The following is a 24,385-nucleotide window of genomic DNA, read 5'->3' on the forward strand; positions in this document are numbered from 1 at the left end:
AAAAGAGGCTCCAGTGAGGCATGGCCTCCATCTTGTCTTCCTCCTGATTGACAGACTAATGTTCCTGTGACCTGTTGAACCAAATTTTTCCACTCCCTCCCATCCCTCTCTCCCTTTGTCCTCCTTCCTTTTATCTCTTTCTTCCCTTCCTCCTCTTTTCCTTATTCATCTGAACTTCACCTATCCTCCCTTCCTTTCTTTTTTCTTCCTCCCTCCTTTTCTTTGCCTCTCCTCTTCCCTCCTACCTTCTTGCCTTTCCCAACCCCGCTTTTTTTTATCCCACCCCTCTTCTCCCCACCATCCATCATCCCTCATTTATCCATACTCATCTTATTTACTCTCCTCCCTTCACCCCTTTACCCAACCCTTCTTCCCTCCCCCTTCCCCTCCCTCATTAGGACCATGATAAGACCCAAGACGAGGTTCTGAAACACCAAGCTAGCATTAGCCAGCTAAAACGCTCCTTTATGGAGGCGCCACCTCCCTCTCCTCCTCAGCCCAACCAGTGGGAGAAACGTCTCACCTCCTCCCCCGCTACAACGATACGTGTTCAGCAGCAGCAAGTGGTACGTCTGTCTGGATGTTGAACTTGAGAAAAGAAGCATGAATTACTGAGCATTCAACATTTTACTTTTTTTATCCAATGTTTGCAAAGAAATAACAATGTGGTTTTTGGTAGCAAAAAGTCATCACCTGTGGTTAAAACTCAAACTTCTCTCCTCTAGTAGTTCTCAGTGGGTATTTCATGTGATGCTTTTGCCATGGTGGGTTATCTTGACCTGTTCTTTATAGCTCTTAATGGACTACATTGGTTTTTTCTCTTCTGGGGTTATTCATCCTACAAAACTGACCTAACTGTCTCTGCATCACAGCTCAATCATTCATCCCTTTTCAGCTGGACTCAGTTTGCATTTTACATCATGCACATTTTCTTGTAGCAGAAGGGTTTTATTCCGCCTACGATGCTGGTTTCTGATCTCTAAAAGAAGCCTTTTTCATTTGGTTCTGGGTGATGAAATCACTACAAGAGGTGGAGATGTAAAGCTTGTTCCGGCTGTATGTGTGTTTTTGTGTCTTGTGTTTTGTGCTTAGAGGTATTTCTTTATTCTCTGTCTTCTCTCAACATTTTTTTCTCTTCTCTGTTCTGCGTTCTCTGTGTTTGTGTGTCGCTGTAGAGCCTCGAAGAGGAGATAGCTTCTGTACTTTTCAGTAGACACTCTGGCGCTGGCTTTTGTTTGGCTGCTGCGTCGGCCTGCAGTGTTCCTGAACCAACACTAGATGCTGTTATAACCACATGCTCGTCTACTTCTACTGCTGGTCTTCTTATTTCCCCAACTGCTACAATCTCTGCCACTGAGGTGCTGCTGTCACTACTGAACATTTAGGAGTCAGTTTACTTTCAATTTGCATCTGCAGATTTGTTGGTTAACCAGTGACATAGCCTTTGCTGCACTGACAGATTACAGGAAACGTTCTGAGTGATCCAATCACAAGTGGACAGCTCTAAGTACATGATGTATGTCGTATATCTTTATTTGTGTAAAAAAGCTGTCGGCTTAGTCCAGTGATGGAGGTGTACATTTGCATATAGAGCGGGGAAGTGAGATCCGATCACGCTCATAATGTGAAGTGACGGACCCAAAGCTGTCCACTTGTGATTGGATCACTCAGGACGCATGTTGATACCAAATGTGAACAGCCTCTTAGTCAGTCACCTTGAAAGTAAACTGAAATCCTGTAATGCCTCAGTTAATTAAAGATGCTTGCATATATGTTCCCAAACTGCACTGAAGCGATGTGAGCTGACAGTAATGCCTGCTGCTTTGGATGCTGGATGAATGATCGTAATCCTTGTTTTGTATCAGGGGGCCATTCATCCTGAATGATGGGCATGGTAAATCAAATCTAAGAACAACTAACAGCTGTGAATGCCATGGATGTTAGGATGTCATCTGTTTGTTTCGTGATGCTAATTATGTGTGTGTGGATTTGAATGCAAATGTAAAAATTTGCTCTTAAGCAGCTCCTTTAGGCAAAACTAACTAAAAAGCAGCAAGTATTGAAGCAGCAGTTTGTATTATTGCAGTATTGTATTTTTTTTTTTTTTAAGCTTTTATGTCTACACTTGGAGCTAAATTCATTATGTTACACCATGTTTTCTATGGTCATCTACAACCCAAGGAAACTGCTGCTTTCAATACCATGTTCCTTTGTTATTTGACTAAAGATAAGCTTCTGCGTTCATTGATGGGATATTCTCTTTAATCCATCTTCTCTGGATCTTTTTTATCATCTATTCTTCTTTCAACTCTTTCATCCCATCTCTGTTATTGCCTGCTGCCATGAACTCGATACTGCATTGAAATGATTGTGCATGAAAGACCACCAGGGACAGAGAGGGATGGAGGATCAGAGACAGGGAGGAAAAATAAAAAGTAGCCAATTAAAACCTTTCCCCTGTCTCGTGGTAACAAGCATCACAACATCGCTATGGTGTCGTTAAGTGCAAACAATGATGATGTCGCTGCTGATTGATGATTGTCACGGTAACTTTTCTGTCACACAGGTGAGTGAGCCCAAAACGGAAGAAGCCGCCGCTGATAACGCGATCTCTGATACCAAAGAACCTGCAAAGGTGGTCCTAACTTTCCTCTGTTAATTCATCCAGATCTTCCATTCATGACGCTTCTCATTCATCGTTTCCTTCATCGCTCCAGCTTCAGACTTCCTGTTCTTTACAGCCATCCGTTCTGTGACTATTCATTTGCCTGTCCTCCTCACTTTGTTTCATCTATGTGCCTCTTTGTCCACAGTTGAACATCTTCATCTTCTTTATATTCCTGATTTTTGTTGTGTTTGAATTTATTTTCACTTAAGGTTGTTTGATTTTTTTTTATGTTCAATGATCATGTTATGCTTTTTTTTGTCCCCATGCGTTTGTTGTGTATGTGTGTGCACCTCATCGTGTTTGTCCGTGCACTATGTGTACATGCGTGCGTGTGTGTGTATGTGCGTGTGTGTGTGTATAGACAACCGAAGTTGAAATCGAAGAAACCGTTGTCGTCCAAGAGGTTTCCAAAGCACCAAAACCAGGACTTGTCACAGTTACTATCAGCTCCCCCCCAGAGCAAACGAGGGAGCAGGAAGTGAAAGTCGTGGAGGAAGTAGAGGTAGCCGTGGAAGCAAAAGCGGTGAAGCAGGAGAGCGTTTCATCTGAGAGCGAGAGCGAAGAAGAAGCCGAGTACCATCCGAATGTCTCCGTATCCATTTCTCACACTCAAATACCAGAGGAGAAGGAAGAGGAGGTAGAGCAGGAGAAGAAAGAGGAGAAGTCGTCAGAGTTGGACACGTCGGCTCCAGACACTCCCGCCCTTCCAGTTGAAGTCAGCCAACCTGTAGAGACAACAATCAGAGAGGGAGAGGACACAGGAGCTGAGAAGAAGAATGCAGAGGAAGAGCAAGGAGTCATGACGGAGGAAAGCACTGATGAACCAATGCTGACACCTGAAGAGGCTCCGAACGGTCTCACCCTGCCTGAGGAGAGCGTCACCATGACGGCTGAGGAAGAGGAAGAGCCTAAAATGAACGGAGAGGCCTCTCTGGTTGACGCAGAACTGCGGCCACAGGTTATTTGTTGCTCTGAGGTAAAGTCTTCACCTGGCCGACTGCGGAGCTTCCCCACCCGGGCTCTGACCCCTCCCATCAACTGTAGAAAAGCCCACCATTTTTTCTCCTTCCTGCTTACCTCAGTGCCGGTTTCCTTCCTGCTTGCGTGAATATTTAAGCCCCATGTACATCCTCACACTCATGTTTGTCCAGTGAAAACCTTCAAAAGTACAGTTAAAACTCCCTTAAAGAGTCTTTTAAATGATACAATTCACCACAAGTGTTTTGGTGTCAAGTCACCATCCCTCCTTCATAATTAATTTCAGTCTTTATTTTGATTTTTCATCACATCCTTATATGTGAGATTCTGTGTTTCACACCATTATCATCAAGCGTAGTTCGCTCCTGCCCCACATAGTGTGGTGTGTTGCTGTTACCTCCTATTCTGTATCGTGGTGTTGTGAAGTAAATGGGGCCTAAGTGGGAAATGCATGACGCTTATAGGTGTATATTTGCTTTTTGGCTCTGCATGCTGTATTCCACGTTTTGGTGCCTGTGTGTGCATGTTTGTGTGCCCTCCGCGTGTTTGGCAGTGATGCTTCTCTCTCTGTTAGCGTTTAATTGGCTCGTCACGGTCACCGTGGTAACGGTACTGTGGAAATCATCATTGCCAACCACTCTGGAAAATGTCACCCGCTCATCTGAATGTCATTTTTTGCATGCTGTTTACATATCAAATGTCTTGCTGTTTGCCAGCCATTTAAGTATCGCCTCGTTTTATTGGCTCATGTTTTATGCATGTTTGAGTTGCACGTTGACACCAAAGGTATTTTTGTAGCTGTTGCTTGTATGCTGCTGAAAGTAGTTGCCGTCATGTTGTGTGTTTTATTGATGTTGGCTTGCATGAGTTTGTAAGCTCTTGTTTTCTCTGCACGAATTTTGCTGCATTATTGCGTTTGTACATGTATGCATACTGCTATGTGTACAGCTGTGTGTACAACAACTCAGTCACTTCCCTTTCAGTAGAAGGTACACTCTCATGTAATCACACTCTGCAGTTAATTTGATGGGAATGAAGCACACATTTACAGTCACATTTTTACATACAAAACAAACCCTTTATTGATTTGGAAGTGAATATCCAAAGCTAGTGCACAGGTAGCAACAAGTCTCTTTATGTTTCCCCTAACTGTCTCAGGTTTAATGTATTAACCCTCTGTCCTCCTCCCTCACTTTTCTCTCTCCTCCCTCCCCAGCCACCTGTGGTAAAGACAGAAATGGTGACTATATCAGACACGTTTGCAGCCCAGAAAACTGAGATAGCTACAAAAGAAGTGCCCATCGTACATACGGAAACCAAGACCATCACATACGAAGCCGCACAGGTGCACATTCAAAAAACCACGGGGAGCTTGTTTGTTTTGTCCTTACATGTCCTCATGTTGTATTTTTGTGAATCATTTAGATTTTATCCTTTAGTTTAAGCGTATTAGCGTCAATGTCTTGTTCCAAACAGTGCATGCCACAGTGATTCATTCCTTCTCCCTCAGGGAAATCATGTTTTTAGAAGTTGGTGACGAAAGAGTTTGTTTAGAGCATCAGACATCCAACGGGGATATTCACGTGGTAATGTACAGCTTAATGATCACTTTTTGTCTCCTCTGCCGTCAGTTGGATGGCAATGGCGATGGCGAGCCTGGAGTGTTGATGACCGCTCAGACAATCACCTCTGAATCTCTGTGTACCACCACAACCACACACATTACCAAGGTACAGCCACAAACACACCACATCCTCTTCTTGTGGCCCCATGCATTACATCATCTCAGAGAGTATCTGCCAACTGCTTTTATGTTGTATAACTATGATACACAAGCCTGTGCAAACAAATACATTTGTTCTCTTAAGGATTGTATTTGTGCGAGTATCACACATTTTGTTGTGGCTCATAGTGTATACGGTATTAGGTTGCCATGGCAATTGTGCCTGCAGCATCATGGTACTCTACAACAGTAGTTGTACTTTCTATTCTGTGTTCAAACGCTGACCAGAGCTGCACTCTTCTGTCATTTTAGTGTTTTCTTGTCAGTCTCTCTCTCGATATTTATGACGGGCTTTGATAGCTCATTACTGACCCGTTGTTATTGTGTATTTATTTGCAGACGTTAAAGGGCGGCCTATCAGAGACGAGGATCGAGAAACGCATCGTCATTACTGGCGACTGTGACATCGACCACGACGAGGTCAGTTTTCCTGAGAGCCTCCCTTGGCCTTCTAATCCGTTTCAGCAGCTTGGTTGAGGGGTTGCTTTGTTCTGGGTGATGTGAAAGGCTCTCCAGGTGTCATTTTGCAGATGTGTGATCCAGGTGCACAAGTCCAAACTTTGTTGTTCAAATTTAAAAACATTGCAGGAAATGAAGCTGCAAAATCATTAGCTCCAGCTTACTTTAATTTAGCTTTCTTTTCTGGATGCTTAGACTAAAGGGAATAAAAAGACGTCTGATGACATGTCTATCATGTTGCTCGTAGTCTGAATGCACACTTTGATTTATTAATCACTTACTAGAGATGCCCACATACCATTAGTCATGCCACGCAGATTCCTACAGATCTGCCACATCTGTCTCTTCACTTACTCACCCATACATGTAGAAACTGGTGTGTTAGCCTTTTTTGTTTTCGCCACACTGTGTCTGATTTTGTTGCTCGTCTTGGTTAGTTTAATTTTCTGTCTCTGTCTTTGTCGGGCTTCCACAGAAAATCAAATTTGTACTTTTTGGTGCCCCATATGTGATGAAAGACATTCAAAAGCAAAACTCAAGAGATCACACAGATCTTACTAGAAATTACTACAAATTGAGCTTAAAGTAAAGATATGAAGGATCTTTACATTCTGATGAGCTTCCTTAAACACAGAGGACTATAATTTTAGGGGTCCAAAGATTACCGGACCCAAACTTGAAACTACAGCCTGTAATTGTAAGTTAGTTAAAGACCTGATAAAAAATAAATTTAAGGACATTTCAGATATTTGAAAATGACATTGATTCATATTTATGTCTGAAATCGAACTCTCTGCTGATACTTTTATATTACGGATGCCTCTCACTCCTGCCACAACAATTAAAACTACATGTGCACATAGCATCCTCGAAAATACCTCAAATATTTGACAAAGTAAAGAATTTATTTTCAGGTCTGGATCTGTACGCACAATCCCTCGTCCATTGGTTTGTTTAAGTTGCCTGTCTTGTTTGATTCGCTGGATTTACACTAGAGCAACACATCTGTGTGTGGAAATGTTTTCCCACTTGATGTGTCCGCTCCGTCAGAAGCCATTTTACTTCCATTTATGTCCCCCAGTTAACCCAAAGAAGTAAAATAGCACATTGACGGTAAATCCAGCATTCTTGTCATTTTATTTAATGCCTCTTTTTTAATTTTTCATTTAACTCCATCATTTCCTCCCCCCTCCTCTCCTCCCTCCACCTCCCCCACACTGCCTGCCTGCCTGCCTGCTGTGCTCGGTGCTACCAATGTGTGGTTGTACTGCAGGCACTGGCCCAGGCCATTAAGGAGGCCAAAGAGCAACATCCTGACATGTCTGTTACCAGAGTGGTGGTTCATAAAGAAACTGAGCTGGCTGAGGAGGAGGATTGACAGAACTCAGGTAATAATAATAATAGTAAGGCATTATTATTATTATTATTCATGGTGAAAGTATTTTATTAACAGTGGGGGGGTGTACAGAGTGGGTTATTTTTCCTGAAGACAAAAACTGAAAATCAGTGAGATGAAATTAAACCTCCCACACACGAAGCTGCTAAAACAATCAGCCTTCATCACAGATGTGAAAGGGAAAAGAAAGGATCATTAAATTTAAGGAGGTAGGCAGTGACTGATGGTGCACAAAGGAAATATTTTGAATAGGAAACTAATGTTGAGTGCCAGTCATCACACCACCCAGGCTCATGCCTTCACCTCTGTTTCCCCAGAGCTGAAGGGGCCCATCGAGACTGTTTTCTCTGTTGACGTTGAACGACCTCCATCACCCGACGACAAATCAACCGCGACTGACCGAAGAGGAAGAAGAGCTGAAAAAACAGGAGGAGGCTGAAAGGGCAGAAGAGCGGAGAGAAGTTGCCACTCTCTTCCCTTACATGTCCATGGTGCATCTAAATCCCCTCGCTCCAAAAAACCAAGAAAAAGAAAAATAATATCCTCAGTCTTTTCTGAGGGAGCAAAAAAGAACCACTTTGTTAGCTTAACATTCGTAGCGTGTTTTTATTTTTTAATAGTGCTTTTTTTTTTTCTTTAACTGTTTGTTTTACAAAAACGAGAGAAGCTAGTGCGTCTGTCATGTATCGCAAAAATAAAAATCTATAGGGATGCACTGATAACCAATTCTGATGACCTTCAAAAATCAAAGCAACCTCTGCTTTTTTCATACATAGAGAAAACTTATATCTTCACCATTTTTTGGGAAATACGCGATTAATTTGACACTGAAATTTTGTACTTGGATTCTGTCTCAGCTATGGACAAGTGGTATTGGCGCAATCCCTAAAAAAAAAAAATTAAATTACAGCTCCCCCCCTTCACTTCACTATGGTGTAAATGGAGAGTAACATAATATAACACAGTAGTTTCAGTGACACAAAATCGGTCTTGCTCATTAAAACACATGAGATGAATGGTAGAACCAGCCTCGTCACATTATCACATTTTGTTACTAATGAGTACAGAAAACAGGGAGCTGTAACTTAAAATATTATCAACCAGGTTTATGAATTTTTATGATTCTGTCTTTTTTTTTCTCTCTCTGTAAGTATAGTTAATATTCATCCACATTCCTTGTGTGTTTGACTAGCAGCTGAGTGAGTTCATGTTCAGTTCAATTCACTTTTTACTCTAAGAAGAGGAGACGTTTTGCTATTTACAGTAGGCGGGAATGGACGGATTCTTAATTGGGCCCGTGGGTTTGACATTAATTAAGCTCGAGAAGCCAAATGACACAGGTGGAAATTAATTCTTTGTGATATATTTGTAAGTTTTACTGTATTTTAGAGGGTTTTTTTTACTACATGGGAATGAATTCGAACTGAAAATGAACTGACTTTAAAGCTTCAGTATGCGACTTTCTGTACAGTTAAAAAAAAAAATTGAAGGTTATTAGACGGGAGCAGCTTTTCAGTAGCTAAACGCTCTCCCTGGGCCCGCCCACCGTACGACACTAGCCATTCCTATTGGGCCGCAGGGAAGCAAGGGAGAAGACTTCTGATTGGGAGAGAGGACCAGTGAACTGAGGGATGATTGGGAGACAGAGTTGGCGCTTGGGAATGAATACGAATTAGAGCATTGGTGCATGTTGGCCTCATGTTATTTTGCATCCTGCAGTGAGTTAAAACTGTTTTATTGTTCGTAGGATATTCAAAAAGAGTTGTGTGCCACAAGCAGCACAGGTACCAAAACGAGGACTTGAAACCAGAATTCAAAATAATGAAGTTTCTACCAGTTTGCTAACTCTGCATCAGAGCCTGTTTGTCGTCATAGTTCAGCACTTAATTTCACTCCCAGCTTCTTTTTCATTCCCAGACTAGATAATACTGAGGAAACCTGCTAGACATATAACGAGATCTGGGATTAAATTCAGCATGTCTTCGCACACTGTTTTTTTTTTTAATTGCAAAGAGTATCTTGAGCGAGTCTAGATAGAAGGCTACTGTGTTGATTGGTTTGAGAGTGTGTAGATAACAGATTATCGCAGCACGTCTGGATAAGATCATCTCTGACACGACGCTGGCCGTGTTGTAACTGTTTCACCGCGACCAAATATTCCTCAGCATTAAAGTGAATTTATGTGTTTCTGTTTCAACAATTGTTAAAAAAAAACACACACACACACACACTCTGAAAAAGACAGTCCACTACAAACAGACATGGAAACAGTTACAACATAACAGTAACAATGCAGCTTAAAGGGAAGTGTATCTGAGGGTTTGAAGTGCTCTTGAAACCCCTAAATGGCATGATGTTTTATTCATATTTCTGTGTCCTTTTCATCCAAATGTTCAGCAGAATTCCACAGAAATGTGACTTTTGTGTAAATATTGGCGACATTAGAACGAGGTGTTTGGTCTAATGCATTTTGTTGGCACAGAAAAACACATTTTTCCTTTTTGTACGCAAAGAAGTGCCACAGATTATCGATATCAAAAACATTCCACCTGTACCTGCCTAGATGTGTCCGAACCCTCCAGTCTAACAGAATGATTTGTACTTTTTTTTTGTTTTTAACAGAAATATTGACACATTCTCCACATTATGAATTATTATACCCCTTTTTAATTTAACCTCCCAGTTTAAGGCTTTCTTTCTAGACGGAGCGGTAATGACCGTCTTGGCTTTTCTATCGAGAAACACTGGTCTGACTTCTACTATGCATTTAAACGACATTCCAGATGAGGGGGAAGCTTTAACCTCTAACCCTCTTGCAAAGACACAAAGCAGCAGAAAAAGCATTTAAAAACACAAACAAACCGTGCAACACTAGGCAGCTTTGGAAGCTTTCGCTGTTCCAAAAAACAAATCTTCTAAAACGCATCGGTTATATCACAACAGCTATATTTGTAGATTTTCTCATTTGTCGTCTTTTCTCTGTGATGTACTTGTGGAAAAGGTGGGATTTATCGTGCGCCCTGTTGGATGTTTTTAATATTGTCGCAGTGTTTTTGACATTGAAGGAACACCACTACAAATTTTTCTGCCACCATTCTCCTTTTTTTGTACTTTAAACCCCCCATGTTTAACCTTTTTTTTTCTCCACGGGGTCTGGGCTCTGTTTTAACCAATCACAGGAGCTTTGGGAGCTGCTGCCGGGTCTGGTTTTTCCAAAATCACTCGCCATCAGTAACTTTTATTGAGATTTTAAAAACACACACACAAAAAAAATAAAACAATATACACACAGAGTTGAGTTGTTGAAAGCTTTTTGTCCAAGCAACAGATGATGATTCAACGCCAGCTGATGTTAAAACTGTCAGGGATCTCAACATGGAAACATTATTAGATCTAACTTATCAGATAAAAGACAAAATGTTCTTTACGGTTATATCTCAGGCTTTGTACTACAGTTTGGACCTATTTGGAGATAATACCAGCACAGTTTTGTATTTTAAATGACAAAAAAAAGAGAGGCAATTTTGGGAAACCAGCCACAGCTGCCTCATCGCTCCCTTTTAGCCAACCAATGATCACCGGTAGGGTTTTTCTATCTAGCAGCTTAAATGTCTTGTGTCTCCCTGCACACAGCCACTCCCCCCCCCCTGTGTAACACTGTTTAAATAAAGGATTGTTATACTCTGATATCTGTTGTCACGACCATTTCTTCATTCATGCTTTGGTTCATTTAATGATTAAAAGTCTTGTTCTTCATGTGCATAAAACTAACTGTGCAGGAAGTCCAGTATGAAATGTTAGTTTACAATTGCAACGAGTAAGAAATAAATAAGATATATAGCTTATATTTCATGCAAGAGGGTAAAAATAATCTTTCTTTTAAAGGTGTACAATAGTCAAGTAACTTTCACGGACTTCCTATTACAGTCAGTAATTCATATTGTTAAGGAGCCTTCAGTTTGCCTGAGATTTGTCCCTGCTGGTGTTCACACTGGTCACTCCTGCTGTGTAGAGATTACTCATGTTGACTGGCAGGGCCTGTCACCTGTGTAAGTGCTACCCAACACTCCTCCTCCTCAGGTGTGTACTCCTGTGCACGTGCCTGTAGATGGCGCTTCTGTCTTGTGGAAACCTCGACAGATCAGCCTCCGCTGTGGATGACAGAAAACACCCAGAGAAATTAAATTAAATTATAATTTTGACCTTTTTCCCCTCATAATTATGACTTACAATGGGAATTGTTATTTTTTTCATCACTTTATTTTACTTTAACTGTCTGAAATGGGCTCCAATACTCAACAGTAGTCAACAGTCATTTGGTTGGTCATTCAGTCAGCCAAGATGTGGTAACAGACAACACAGAAGTGCATGTTATGGTGTGTTTCAGCTGTTTTAATTGTTATATTGCACTTTTACCAGTCAATTCAAACTTTATAAAATGAATTATGAATAATTATTTAGGTTGCAATTGTCATATTGTTTAGACAGTCAGCTTTTAGGTCTGCAAAGCTTTATTTAACAACAATCTGGTCCTTGACTACCTCTATCCTTAGTAGTTCTGTCTACGCATGCGCAGTGAGTGCCATAACTCGACGCTCCCCCATCTCGCTCCACAGGTGTGACAGGAGGTAACACAAGTCTAGTTTAACTTTATAAATGTAGTTAGGTAGGTAAAATTAATTAAATAGGAATGGTTGTGCTTTGAAAGATGCCACAGAAGCTTAAGCTACCTAGCAGACATCCACTCTGCTAATATTTTTAAGCTAGTTTAACAACATATGTTATTGAATATATCAATTCACTGTCAGTTTCAAGTCCTGAGGTTAACTTTCCCTAGCTTACTAATATGATGTCATTCAATTGCTGTTGTTGGAAATAATAATAATATCAGAAACGTGACAGCTTGTACTGTTTTACAAGAGTTGTCCCTGTGGTTTGGTGAAGGATGGATGTCTTCTGACAAAAGGGCAGCATGGAGGACCAACACACTACTGAGTGAGTTTATATTAAAAGTGCTGTATTGTGGTTGTTAAAGAGGTTAAAATGCAACATCAGCATCTTTCTGTTAGTGTATTAATCATTAAAAGATGGATGCAGACAAGTATTTCTCATCAAGTCAGTAAACACCAAACTGCAGGAGTGAGATTAGTTGTGATTGATTGTAACCACCATCAGAATAAACAGCAGATGATGCACATTGCTCATTAACACACACACACACACACACACACACACACACACAAGCCTGTTCATTCCTACAGAAGATTTACTCAACCAAACTAGTGTCTGTGTTTGTTCATGGTAAAGACGGGGCCATGTTATCCAACAGTGTGGCTCATTGATGTGTTTTTATGTCAGGGTTTGTCAGTAGGGTCAATTGGCTTTGGTTTTTTCATAAGATTTCTTGATAGTAATGAAAATATACTACGTATCACCATGATTGTCCTCTGAATTTTGATTTAAACTGCTAACTCGTCTTAGTGAATCAAAGTAGTAGTCATCACGAACGCATTTTGGGCACTGGGATGGCTGAACACAACAGACGTCAGGCCAATTCGTCAGCTGAAATTTATGGGGCTTATCTTCACTTTCATGTACCCAGCGAGAGTGGGAGCAGGTGATGGAAGTGCAGCCATGATTTCTGTTGGATGTGCGTATGACTGAGTGCGTTTTGTGTCAGAGCAAAAGCACAAAGGGCTCAGGTTAACCAATCAAAACGACACAGGTGAAAAAATAGCCATGTTTCCACGGTTTTCATGCTCCAAGGACTCTAAAACCTTCTGTTATCCTCTTAACACACTGAATCTTTCACACATTCTCATGCAAACACAGAGAAACCAGGCCAGTGTAGCTAATCGTCTCAGTGATCAGTATCTCCACAGTTAAATTAAGTTTCATCCTAAAAATATCACTTCACAAAGTTTTTTTTCCTTTGTAGCCTATTTAGGATGTTTTTCATTATTCAGAGTGGAGCTTAGCTTCGGGGGCCCCCTCAACATTTTTTACTGTTAGCAGCATGAGCTGTCAGGTAATGCTGAAAAGACGATGTGAGACTTTTACAAGACACTGTTGGTTGTCTGCGTCTTTGCAGATCCAGTGGTGCACTTTTGGTACTTTGTTTTATTTTGCTGTGGAAGTTGGTGTGAAATTGCTTTCTTGACACAGGAAAAATGGTGTTTTGTGTCAACTGAAACTGTTGCAACATGTAGTAAAATGCAGCCCTGCTTTTGAACTACAGTTCAATACAGAAATCTTTACAATGTGGTGACGAGTGTGTGTATTTATAGTACGTGTAGCCCTGCAGAAAGGCGTATCCCTGCAGTATCCATTTAGCTACACAGCATCTCGGTAAATATACCATGGTAAGAGGTCTGTACATGGGCCACACATGAAAAGTTAATAACACCATGCCTACCCTGTCTGAGCTTCCAGCTGAGGTAGATAATCAGCTGCAGCAGCAGCGCACAGACAGTCAGGAACAGCAGCAGGCCGAAGAGCCAGAGAGGAAGAAAGCTGTCCGTCTCTCTGTCCGTCTGTGTGATGATCTGTCGAAGGAGCAGAGCCAGATCAGCCCAGGGGCCACTGAGCACCTCCATACTGCTCCGACATAGGGGGAACAAATGGAGAGATTACAGGATTAATGTCATAATATGATCCTGAGGCATGATGCAATTTTGAGTAATAGAACAAGAAAAGACATCACTTTACTGTAATGCAGCCAACAAAACCAGGAAAGGATGTTATTTCTTACATCTCAACTCATGCAAAATGTGTTGAACTGCTAAATTATCTCAATACAAGCCATCAAAGCTCAAAGCAGGTTATTAAAGAGGACGAATCACCCAAAACAACTCTCTACTCTCACAGGAAACAGTCTTGTTTTGTTAAAAGCCCAGCAGTTATTAGATAGTACATTTCAAAAGATATACTTACAGGTTTTCAAAAAAAGGCAGGCTTGAATGGATGTAGGTGGAAACGACTGGCAGATGGCTGCCAACTATATTGGCACTGAGCTAATACATGCTCGTCCTGACAGTCGTCCTTAATGATGTGAAGTTGTCTCCAGTAGCCAGGATTTGAGCGGAGGTCAGAGGTGATGTTTTGGCGACGGCAGTCACATTCAGAGACTTAGAAGTTTAAAATTCAGTCGGTGTCAGCGTCTGACACATCCGGTTTCACTGTAGAGCTTTGTGAGATAATCCACAGAACATTTCCACAGGGAGGAAAGATGGTCCAGAGGTAAAAGTTTGGGTTATTTTTAATCTTGTCTCTCTGTCTTCTTTTATGTCTCTCTTTGTTTTTGATCTATCCTTTCAGGTTTCTCTTCTTCCTGTCCCTCTCTCTCGCTCTCATTGGTAGAAATACCCCCCTCTGTTGTAGCTGACGATGTGAACTTTGTTCTGTTACAACAGTTGGACCTTGTGATTGCTAAGAAGATTAGCTACACTGGCCGGGACTATGTGTGTATGTGTGTGAGCAAAGTGGAGGGAGTATTCAGTTCCTTTACTTACTTTATGTAAAACTGCTAATACCACTCTGTGCAAATACTCAACTACAAGTAAAAGTCCTGCTTTCAAAACTTTACTAAAGTATTTATCAGAGCCCGACCCATATCGTGTGTCGTATTACTGATACATTGATATATGTGTCTGATATGGGCAGATATGTATCCTTTTTGTTTCTGTTTATTATTAAACTGCCTGTCTGTTACCCTTCCTCTATCATCACACATCTTTGTCACAAGTATTGCCAAGAGTTGTTGAATTTGTTCAACTCTTGACCTGTTAGAGGTTAAGTAGAGATTCATGGTTTTCACTGGACAGGAAGGGAATGAAAAATTGTGATCTGAAAAGTAGTCGGTAACTAAAGCTGTCAGACAAATGTAGTGGAGTAAAGAGTACAACTTTTACCTCGAGTACCTCGAGTTTGCACTTAAGTGCAGTACTTGAGCAAATGTCCTTAATTTCATGTGCAATATGGAGTGCGGGGTCACTACAGGTTAGAGTGTCCTCCAAACATGAAAATGTGGGAAAAACAGCCTTTTTGTCCCGTGTGTTTGTGTGCACTCAGGCTTGGAGTCATGTTTTGATCATTGAACTTTAGACCTCTGTGCTCACTGCGTCATAAAACACACAGACTTTTCTCAGCTGCTCCGTCTCTGATTGGAAATGGGTTTCAAATCTGCCTCATCTCCCTCTTATTCTTCTGTCTGTTCTCTCTGTCAGACACCCTTTGTCTGTTTATCCTCAACAGACACTGATGGCTTTGTGATTGGTGGCAGTATTGATTACTTTAAAACAGAACTGATAGCATCAACCTTGACTGTATTGTTAGAACGAAATGAGGAGAGACAACACTCTGTACAACTAAAGCTTAAATCCAAGCCACAGTGTAACGCTCCCTGTCGGAAGATCAGCACACATCATTGTTTTTAGTTTGATAAACACATTGTTCCCACTGAGGATGACAATATTGTCAGTGTATGCAGATGTACGGTGGCTTTGAATATGAGTATTACACACACACACCCAGCCCTTCCACTACGCTCCACTACTGCCAAACAGCTTGCTGCTCCCTCACTATGTAGACAGCCCACCTACGGCTCGACAGACAGTAAAAGCACTACACATCTTCTCTCGCAGACTGAAACTCATCTGTTCAGACTGCACCTTGACCCATAAAAAGATGGAAAAAAAAAAAAATCTCTTATGAAGCACTGAAGCAGTGTTGCTTATTTGATGAAGCTGATGTACATTAGTCTTGCAATTTGCTCCCACGGACATTTTTTACCTCTATGGACTTTTCTGTGTGACATATTCCCCCGAAACGTCACATGTGGAGGTAATGAATGGTAATGGGAGTGTTGTCTAGTGTGTGGACCCTGTTTTTGTATTTTTTGACTTTTGCTTCTCTCCAGCAGCGAGTGTTTAACTGTTTTTGGATACTTTGTGCATACCAGCTGTTTTTGTCTACACTAACTCCTGGAGAGAAATGGGTGCCTTTAAAGCTCCAATATATTCACTTGCTGGTTGCTAACGGTCTGTCTGCAGTTATTGCAGGTATTATACATTGTTTTTTTGTTTTTTTTTTAGAGCTTTTTTGTTCAAAACAGCTGCCTGTTGTAGCTAAGAATGACACTGAAACAGTGGGAGTGAAACAACAATGAGCTGAAGAAATTTGCTATACTGTGAAGGATTGTGGAGCTGAAGGCAGCTGCCTAGTTGGGTGATTATTCTCTGTTGCTTGTTAGTTTGAGTGAACTTTTCACATTACACACCAATGGATCCACTGTTAATATGAAATATTGTTTAGTGCAGCTTTAAACTTTCGAAAAGATCACGAACACTGATGTACTGATGATTTTACAAAGCTAATGGGAGTTTTTTTGTTGCACGTTTGCGTTGCATTGGCTTCTTTGAAACGGCTAACCATCCCAATGCTGAGATCAAGATGTAGCTAAAGTCTCCAGATACTGACACACTCCTGGTTAAACCAGATGTTTTCACCTGCGGTTTTATTTGACCACATTCTTTACAAGCTAACAAGCTGGCATTAAATCAAAAGCAGGTTGTGTTTGTGCTAACGTCCCCAGGAACATCAGTAGCGCATTTTTAATGCAGCGAACACATCTTTGTTGTCACTTGGAAAGCAGCGAGTGTCCTCGCTGCCCCTGGTGTAGGTTGACACTCGCTCACTCAGATCTCAGCATCATTCCCCCTGTCATGTGGAGACTCATTTAAACCCACCATTACTCTTGTCTCATGGGAGAGAAAACAGGCTTTAGGTGTTAAAATCACAAGCTTAATTTGGCTCTGGGCGTGAGAAGTGCTGGCTAATTGAGTGATGTTGTCATCAACATCAATAGAATTGATTGGCTTTGTTGTTTCACCGATTGATCAGGAGATAATGGGCTTATTTTTGGAGATGTGTGTGTTTGTTTGGGTCTTTTTGTGTGTTTACGTGCCTGAGTGCTTGTTTTTTCTGATTGACTGTGGCACAGTGGAGCTATTTCTGGAGAATTAACACACACACCGCTCTGTTTTTGTGTGCGTGTGTGTGCGTGTGTGTGTGTGTGTGTGTTTGTAAACCTAGAAGTTCTGTATGTTTGGTTGCGTTCAAAGAAATGATTAGCAGGGGATCACTATTCGTTTGTGTGTGTCCACACTATTGATCCGTTTGTGGAGGCTTGTAAGAGAGAGAGACGGCGGCTTCTTTGAAGTTTGAACACAAGATTTTGTGGTGTTTTCATGTTTTGGTTTGATAAGAGTTTTCCAAGTTATTAAGTTAACTTTATATTCCAAAATGGCATATCTAATTACATCAATGGAGCAATAAAAACAGAAAAAAAGAATCAGACTGACACAAAATTGACAAACTGTGCCACCGATCATTACTTATTTATCTTACATGACTTTTTGGAAAGAGAAAATCAAACTCTGGCTAAGCTCTCTGTGAATAGCTCCTTTGAGCAGCCATAAATCCAATTAGAGTGCTGCCTTGATTCCCGGGAGAATTTTGGGTTATTCTGCCAGCCTCCTCTGGTTTGGGACCAGCAACACATTTTTTTAAAAAAGAGGATTGTTTTCTGGCTTCTTTGCAGCACCAGCGTTTCTGTCAGGCTAACAAGCACTTCCTTCAGTTTTCTTTCTCTCTCAATTATCTCTGATTTCCTCATGTTGCTGCCAGAGCGCTCATGGATATTCGTAATAATTACAGAAAATGTACACAAGCACAAAACAGGACTGTCCTTCTATCAATTATTTATTGGTATGTTTCTGCAGAACACAGCAAATCACTCAAAGCAGACAGGAAGCCGCTGCGTCAGGTTTGTGTGGGTGAGAAATCAGGGTTTCGGGATAGCGATGGCGAGGTTGGTCGTCCTGCTTTCGGAGATTTGTCCTCAGGGTTCACCTCAACACTTTTGCTCTTCATTCTCGCCATTCTTTGATCGCAGCGTCCTGTATTCTTCCTCAGTTGCTCGTGTTTTTGTTGCGAACAACCAGAATCAGGAATTCTGCCTCATCTTTGTGTCTGGTATGGTTACGAGGCAGCATCCACTTTGATAAGCGTTGTTGTCTGTATGTGTGTGTTTGTGTGGTCTGATGTGTGGGCGGTCGTCTGTGTATCGTCAGTACTGTGGGAACGGATCCTGCGTTTCATTGATTGTACAGTGAGATGAAACCAGCTCCCTCTGTCTCTTTCTCATGGTACCGAGGCCGTCTAATTGGTAGGAAACACAAATATAAGACTACTTTTGTATAACAAGGAGAGAGAAATGATCTGTCGTAAGAATCCACAATTCAAAAGCCTCTCTGTTCTGGGTTATGTAAGATGTTTGTCTGAAAATGATTTGTGGAAGTCCACAAAAAAACAAACATTTTGGCATTAAAAGAATATCTTTAACAAATATGTCTAGAATGCAGTTTAATCATGTGGGAAATGTCACATTTCTGTCTCCCACGGGACATTGTTATCTTGTCCCCTCAGACTGTCCTCGTTTCTGCATTTTTTACTTATTTCTTTCCGCCCCGGCACTGAGTAATTCCGACATTGATTGATTTTCTGTATCTGTACCTGATGAAGAGTAAGTTTGGGCTCAGACTGCCTCAGTGTAACACAGAGGAAATTGTAAAGGAAGCAGATAACAGTCCTTTGTGAGCCCTTTGGGAGAACACATGGACAAAACAGATATGCATGTGTTTTTGTAACTTTCTTTAGAAATGTGACATTTCCCTTCTGTACTTCTTGCTATTTACTTACAGAGGGCAACAATACACTGCAGGAGAAGTTATGGATTTCAGTTTTAAAGTTCAATTAAGTTCTCTATTAAGTAGCTTAAGTAATAATTGACATGCCCCTGGCTATTGTTTCAGTAAACAGTCTAGTCATTTAGTATTTCCCTAATAAATCAAGTGTTTATTAATAACAAGACAGTGGTATAGCAGTTTGTGCTAGACAAAGGCAGAAGTGCAATGTGGTAAAAGTAAAGTAAAGTAAACAACCTGGTATCATGGTTTAATAGAATAACATCACTTAAAGTAGCTACTTCCTTAAAGGGGCTCTCTGTTTGTACACGTATTAACACGTTTTTATTGGCCATATGCGTGCAGATTGTAACGTGACGTCAAAAATGAGACCTTCCCCGTCTCTCTCTGTTGCTGGACTGTGGATTTCTGCGTGAAGGGATGTGACTTATGCACGTTCTCGTCTCAGTGCCTCTCTTTGCTCCGCTAACAGAGAAACAGTGGCTAACATTAGTTCAAAAACAGAGTCCGCTAAAACAAACTAATAGCCTGCTCCCAGCGCAACACTTTTAAAAGTCACTATTGGCTTCACACAGGACTGAAACCCTGGTCACCTGGGGCGAAGATAAACCAGCAGACCATCCCTGACCTCCTCCTGATGAAGACTTTCTGGCTCTTTATACTGTGTTTGTCCTCTTCTTCTGTGATTTATCGTCCCCTGCTGGTACTGCACCTTAACACGCATTTACTTTTTCGTAATCATACTCACAAGCTGTCCTCTAGTGGATCAGAGGGACTGCTACGTGTTCGCCGTGAGATCGGGCTGCAAGTAATCAGCAACTACTTTGATAATTGATTATCAAAAAAAACATTTTGCTGGTTCCAGAGTCTGACATCGAGGCTTTTCTGCTTTTCTCTTTTGAAAATATTGCTGTTGTGAACTGAATCGTTGAGCTTTGGACAAAACAAACAAATTACTGGGCAAATGACTGTTTTCAACAATATGACAGGCAGATAAATCAATAATCTATCCATCAATCTGTCCATCGTTCTGTTCATTCTGCCATTTTAAATGACAGTTTTATTCTTCTGTAAAAACCTGCATGTATGAAGAAACCTGCAGTGGAAAAAAAAGGAAAGTTGTAATTACGCTCGTATATTTGACCTCAGCTGACCTCTCTTGTCCATGTATCTGTTCTTTTTATTTGACACTGAATTACATGTAAACATCCATTTTCAAAATCCACTTATCCTAATTCATTTACATCTCTGAACTTGATACCATCTGTTTTCATAAGCGGAGCCTCTCCTGGGTTTTTTGTCTGTGCCTGGTTTATGTCCTCCTCTGTAGCAAATTCAAATTATTTTTCTCTTCAGCTCTTCAGTGTGTGTATTCTTCTTCACGTGTATTTGGATTATAGCTCAAGCAGCTTAAATTGGGAAGATGTCACACTCAAAGACCATTTTCAGCGTAAAATACCTTCCTCAGTGTCAGTCAGTTATTAAGAGATAAGGGCAGACACTTTGAACACTACTTTGAATTGTAATTAGCAGACACAGTTGGCAGGAGGCTGTCGGATGTTTTCCGCCGGGAAAAGACTATGACACATCTGTACAGAAATGTACATGATGTTACACAGATGTTACAGAAAGGACAAATCGAGTCACGTGTTGCGGTGCATGTAAGCCCAGTAGAAAACATAAAGATGATGTAGAGATGGAGTGATAGAGAGAGACGAGGAGTGAGGGGTTTGCAGGAAGTCCACTTCCTGAGATGACGGGATGGAACCGGCTCTTTTCACAGCAGAACAAAATGTTCAGATATTATTGCTGATCAACATTCGTATGAATTTGCTCCAACAGGCTGCGAGCAGACTGTCACTTGTGTGTGTGTGTGTGTGCATGTGTGTGTGAGTGTGAGTGTGTGTGGGCATGCATGCTGGGGGATAGACCTGAATCAGAGGATGATGATGATAGAAATTGAAAAGGAAGAAGAAAACTAGCATGTTAATGGTAATTTTTTTTTTTTTTATCATAAATTAATGTCTCCTATTGTTTTTCTTGTATGTGCCTTGAGGGGTTTTCAGTGTGTGTAAGTCTGCGTGCAGGCTTCAAGAAACCAGCATCAACTTTCTCTCCCTCTCTCGCTTGTTTTCCTGCTAGTTGTCATGGCAACCTCTTGGCCTTTTTAGCATAAGTTACATCGTGGGGTCGCCGATGATGCTCATTGCCATAGTTACCGGGGCTTTGTTAATGAGATTTGGTGCTTCCAGCATTATGTAAGAAGTGTGACATTTACCTACAACCACAGACACTCGGCTCGAGTGTGCATTCACTAAGATATTGATGGGCATCGATGCGCACACAAAGGAGAGCTAGGAGGAAAAAATGCACCATCCTCAGTCCTCGCAAATACCCACAGTAAATCTGCTGTCAGTAAACGCCGCAGGGGTTTCAGGGGGATTTATGCTCCTGCGTCAAGGTGTTGTGGTGGTCTCTCTGTAGGAGCCTCTGGTGTAGGAATCGACTCATAGTTCAACACTGGGTTTAACCTGTTGACCACTGGAAAGTCTTAAGTAATTATCGTTTTTGTGTTTTCTGGAACGATGTAAATCTATTAACCAATCAGAGATTTGGCCAGACTCTCCCTGGTTGCGTCATTGTAATCAATATTGCAAGCCAGTGGGCAGGATTGAAGATTTTCTCATCAATATGATAAAGTGCCTGGATTTTGTACTACATCATAAACTAATTATTACAGTTTTGAGGAGGTGGACATCAGCTCCAGTGTAACTACAGAGCTTTGAGTTGCTTCTGCATCATTTTACAGAGGCAATGTGTGTAGATGGTGAAGGTGTTGCAGCTATGAAATGCTTGTATTGAGTTTTCTTGTTGTCAAGCCATCAAACTGGATGAAAGGGTGCATATTTATCTCAGCACTTAGAGATGGTGGTATATTTCCTCTATAGGAGACATGTCTGCACAGTAATAAGGCAGCTCCCTGAGGAAAATTAGACATCATGTTGAGTTGTTTTGCCAGTGTTGATGCAACTTCTAGTGGTTGCTGATAATGGTCACATAAGTGGCTTAACTGTAATTGATTAGCACACACTTTCCAAAATCAGTCATTCATTCTTTGATCTCCTTATATTTAGACTACTGCTGCTTTATTGTATTTATCCAGGCATTCATCGAAAGTCATCAAGTGCATCCTAAACTTGTTAAACTTCTGACAGCAAGAGTTTTAACGGCTGCAGATGGATGAAAACACTTCTTAGCACGTCGTCTTCACTGTGCATTCGCTGTAAACGAGTGAGCAACAGCAGGCCCCGAGTGTGAGACAGACAGGCACCAGAGACTCCGATCACTTCCCTCCAGCCTTCTTCCACTCTCATCTCTGTACGTTCATGAATTAAAGCACATTTCCCCTCCAGTCAGTAGCCAAGAAGGACGAAGAGACATAAATTACAGTATATTAAAGCTCGCTGTGGCACAGGTTGAGAAACGAGAGGGAAGATAAATCCTCGTTTTAATCCCAAAAGCTTAATAAAGTAAAGTCTGTGCTGTCCTGCCACCGATAAAAAGCTCCCGATCAGAGCAGAACTAGGGCTGCTGATGTTAATTCCTCCAGAAGGTCCAGCTCTGCCCCGGGCTCTGTCCTCCAGAGCTCGCCAGCAGCTGAGCAGAGGCTTTGCCATTCAGCCCTGTCCTCCTCCCACCACACTGCAAACCCTGCAACACATGCAACTTTTTCATTTAACTTTAATATGGCAAACTCGCACTAATACGTAAAAATAGGTAATGACTGGCTAACAGAAACTCAGGTGTGTATTGATCCGAAAGTTTTTTTTGTTCCCTTTGTTGTACCTCCTGCGGTCTTTCCTTGAAATGCCCAGCTTCAATAGACCATGAATAAGGAAAGAGCAGAGGCGAGAGGAGCAAATTTCAGGATCGAAAAGAGAAAAATGAAAAGAACATTGAGGAGAGTAAGCAGCGGACTAAACAAAGCAGTGAGAGAAGAGTGACAGGAAGCAGAAAATCAGCACATACTGTTCGCAACTGCTCTGTTGCTCCTTCCCTCTCCGACAGACATTCACATCCTGATGCTTGAAGTTAAAGCTGGCATGAAGGAGCGGGACAAAAGAGGAAACGTGCGATAATGACAAAATTAAATTTAATGCTAATTAGCCTGCAGTTGGTGAGATAAGAGATTGACGGGTCTGAGGTAGAGGGAGAGAGGGAATACATGAATGATTGGGAGAATCATCTCTAATATATTAGCCTGCCCGTGATTGATCGGTAATGGCAAAGAGGAATGAGAGCGTGTGTTCAGAGAGATGAGAGCTGCTGAGAGGCTAATAGAAAGACAAGAAAACGAGGGAAGGATGGTGGGCGAAAAGTGTGAGACCGAGGGAGAGGAAAAAGCGATGGAAGTGAAGAAAGAGAGAATGGGAAAAAAGGAAAAAGAAAAATATTTGGCATTTTATCTGCTGTTAATTAAAATTCATCACATTGTCAGTCAGGGAGATTGAGAGAGGGGATTGACAGGGACACGGCTGGGAAGAAAGGAAGGGGAGACGAGAACAGTTAGAAATAATCAGTTAATTAAGCTGTTGTTCAAAGAGAGGCGGATTGACAGGGACGAGGGATAGGGAAACAGACGAGCAGACAGTGAGAGAGGACGGGGAGCATGAGTGGTAGAGAGACCTGGTGGGCGGATGTGAGAGAGAGAGAGAGTGATGTGATGAAAGAGACCTGAGGGAAAGAGACGTGGGGGGGAGGAGGAGGGGTGAGGAGAGAGAAAGCAGTTGGAAGTCAGGAAAGTAGACTGGAGGGGGAAGAAAAGAAGGAGAGAGCGCACTTACATATTTTATTTCAGTGAAGCCCATTTATATTGAATTAAAGCTGAGAGAGAGGACGGACAAGGTGAGGAGCACAGGTGAGGACAGATAGAGAGAGGGGGGAGAGAGGTAGAAGCTATGCAGAGGCTAATTACGTTGCTTTTGCGATGATTTAGCATCATGGCTGACAGGGCTGTTACATAAGAGTGGCCAGTAGCATCTTTTATTATGTTTACACTCACAGACATGCACACAGCAAGGGTTCTCATCAGCCACTGACCGCTGTGTGTGTGTGTGTGTGTGTGTGTGTGTGTGTGTGTGTGTGTGTACATTTGTGCGTATGTAACTCACACATGCTCCCACACAACAGAGATGAAGGTAAAATTTCATAACGCAGGTTTCATCCTTTAATCTCCAGTTCCTAGACACAGATCTGATGCTGTAATCCCCGTGATTAATTACAGTCGTGCTGGAGATAAACAGTAATAATATTCCAGATGGATATGTGAAATATAC

At 41.5% G+C, this 24,385-nt stretch overlaps 1 protein-coding gene and 1 long non-coding RNA gene across 5 annotated transcripts in view; one reads left to right on the forward strand and one right to left on the reverse strand.

The window, feature by feature from the left end:
* epb41l2 (erythrocyte membrane protein band 4.1 like 2) overlaps window positions 1-7,972 on the forward strand; it is a 49,577-nt gene extending 41,605 nt beyond the window's left edge. For 2 of the 4 annotated variants that reach the window (XM_073492692.1, XM_073492695.1), the window contains 8 exons: window positions 399-566; window positions 2,567-2,635; window positions 3,030-3,644; window positions 4,863-4,991; window positions 5,278-5,376; window positions 5,769-5,849; window positions 7,162-7,276; window positions 7,602-7,686. In XM_073492692.1, coding sequence (XP_073348793.1) covers window positions 399-566; window positions 2,567-2,635; window positions 3,030-3,644; window positions 4,863-4,991; window positions 5,278-5,376; window positions 5,769-5,849; window positions 7,162-7,266 — 1,266 coding nt within the window. In that variant the 3' untranslated portion in view covers window positions 7,267-7,276; window positions 7,602-7,686. Of the gene's footprint in view, window positions 1-398; window positions 567-2,566; window positions 2,636-3,029; window positions 3,645-4,862; window positions 4,992-5,277; window positions 5,377-5,768; window positions 5,850-7,161; window positions 7,277-7,601 lie in introns of all 4 variants that reach the window. The other 2 variants (XM_073492693.1, XM_073492694.1) reach the window with 2 other exon arrangements.
* A 2,530-nt stretch (window positions 7,973-10,502) lies between these two features.
* On the reverse strand, window positions 10,503-14,616 carry LOC141017896 (uncharacterized). The gene is made up of 3 exons (XR_012180689.1): window positions 14,218-14,616; window positions 13,700-13,881; window positions 10,503-11,435 (listed from the first exon to the last, which is right to left on the reverse strand). It is a non-coding gene; the product is annotated as an uncharacterized lncRNA (long non-coding RNA).
* Window positions 14,617-24,385: the final 9,769 nt, after the last annotated feature.

Source organism: Pagrus major, chromosome 22, assembly GCF_040436345.1.
Source record: "Pagrus major chromosome 22, Pma_NU_1.0".
Classification (NCBI taxonomy): domain Eukaryota; kingdom Metazoa; phylum Chordata; class Actinopteri; order Spariformes; family Sparidae; genus Pagrus; species Pagrus major.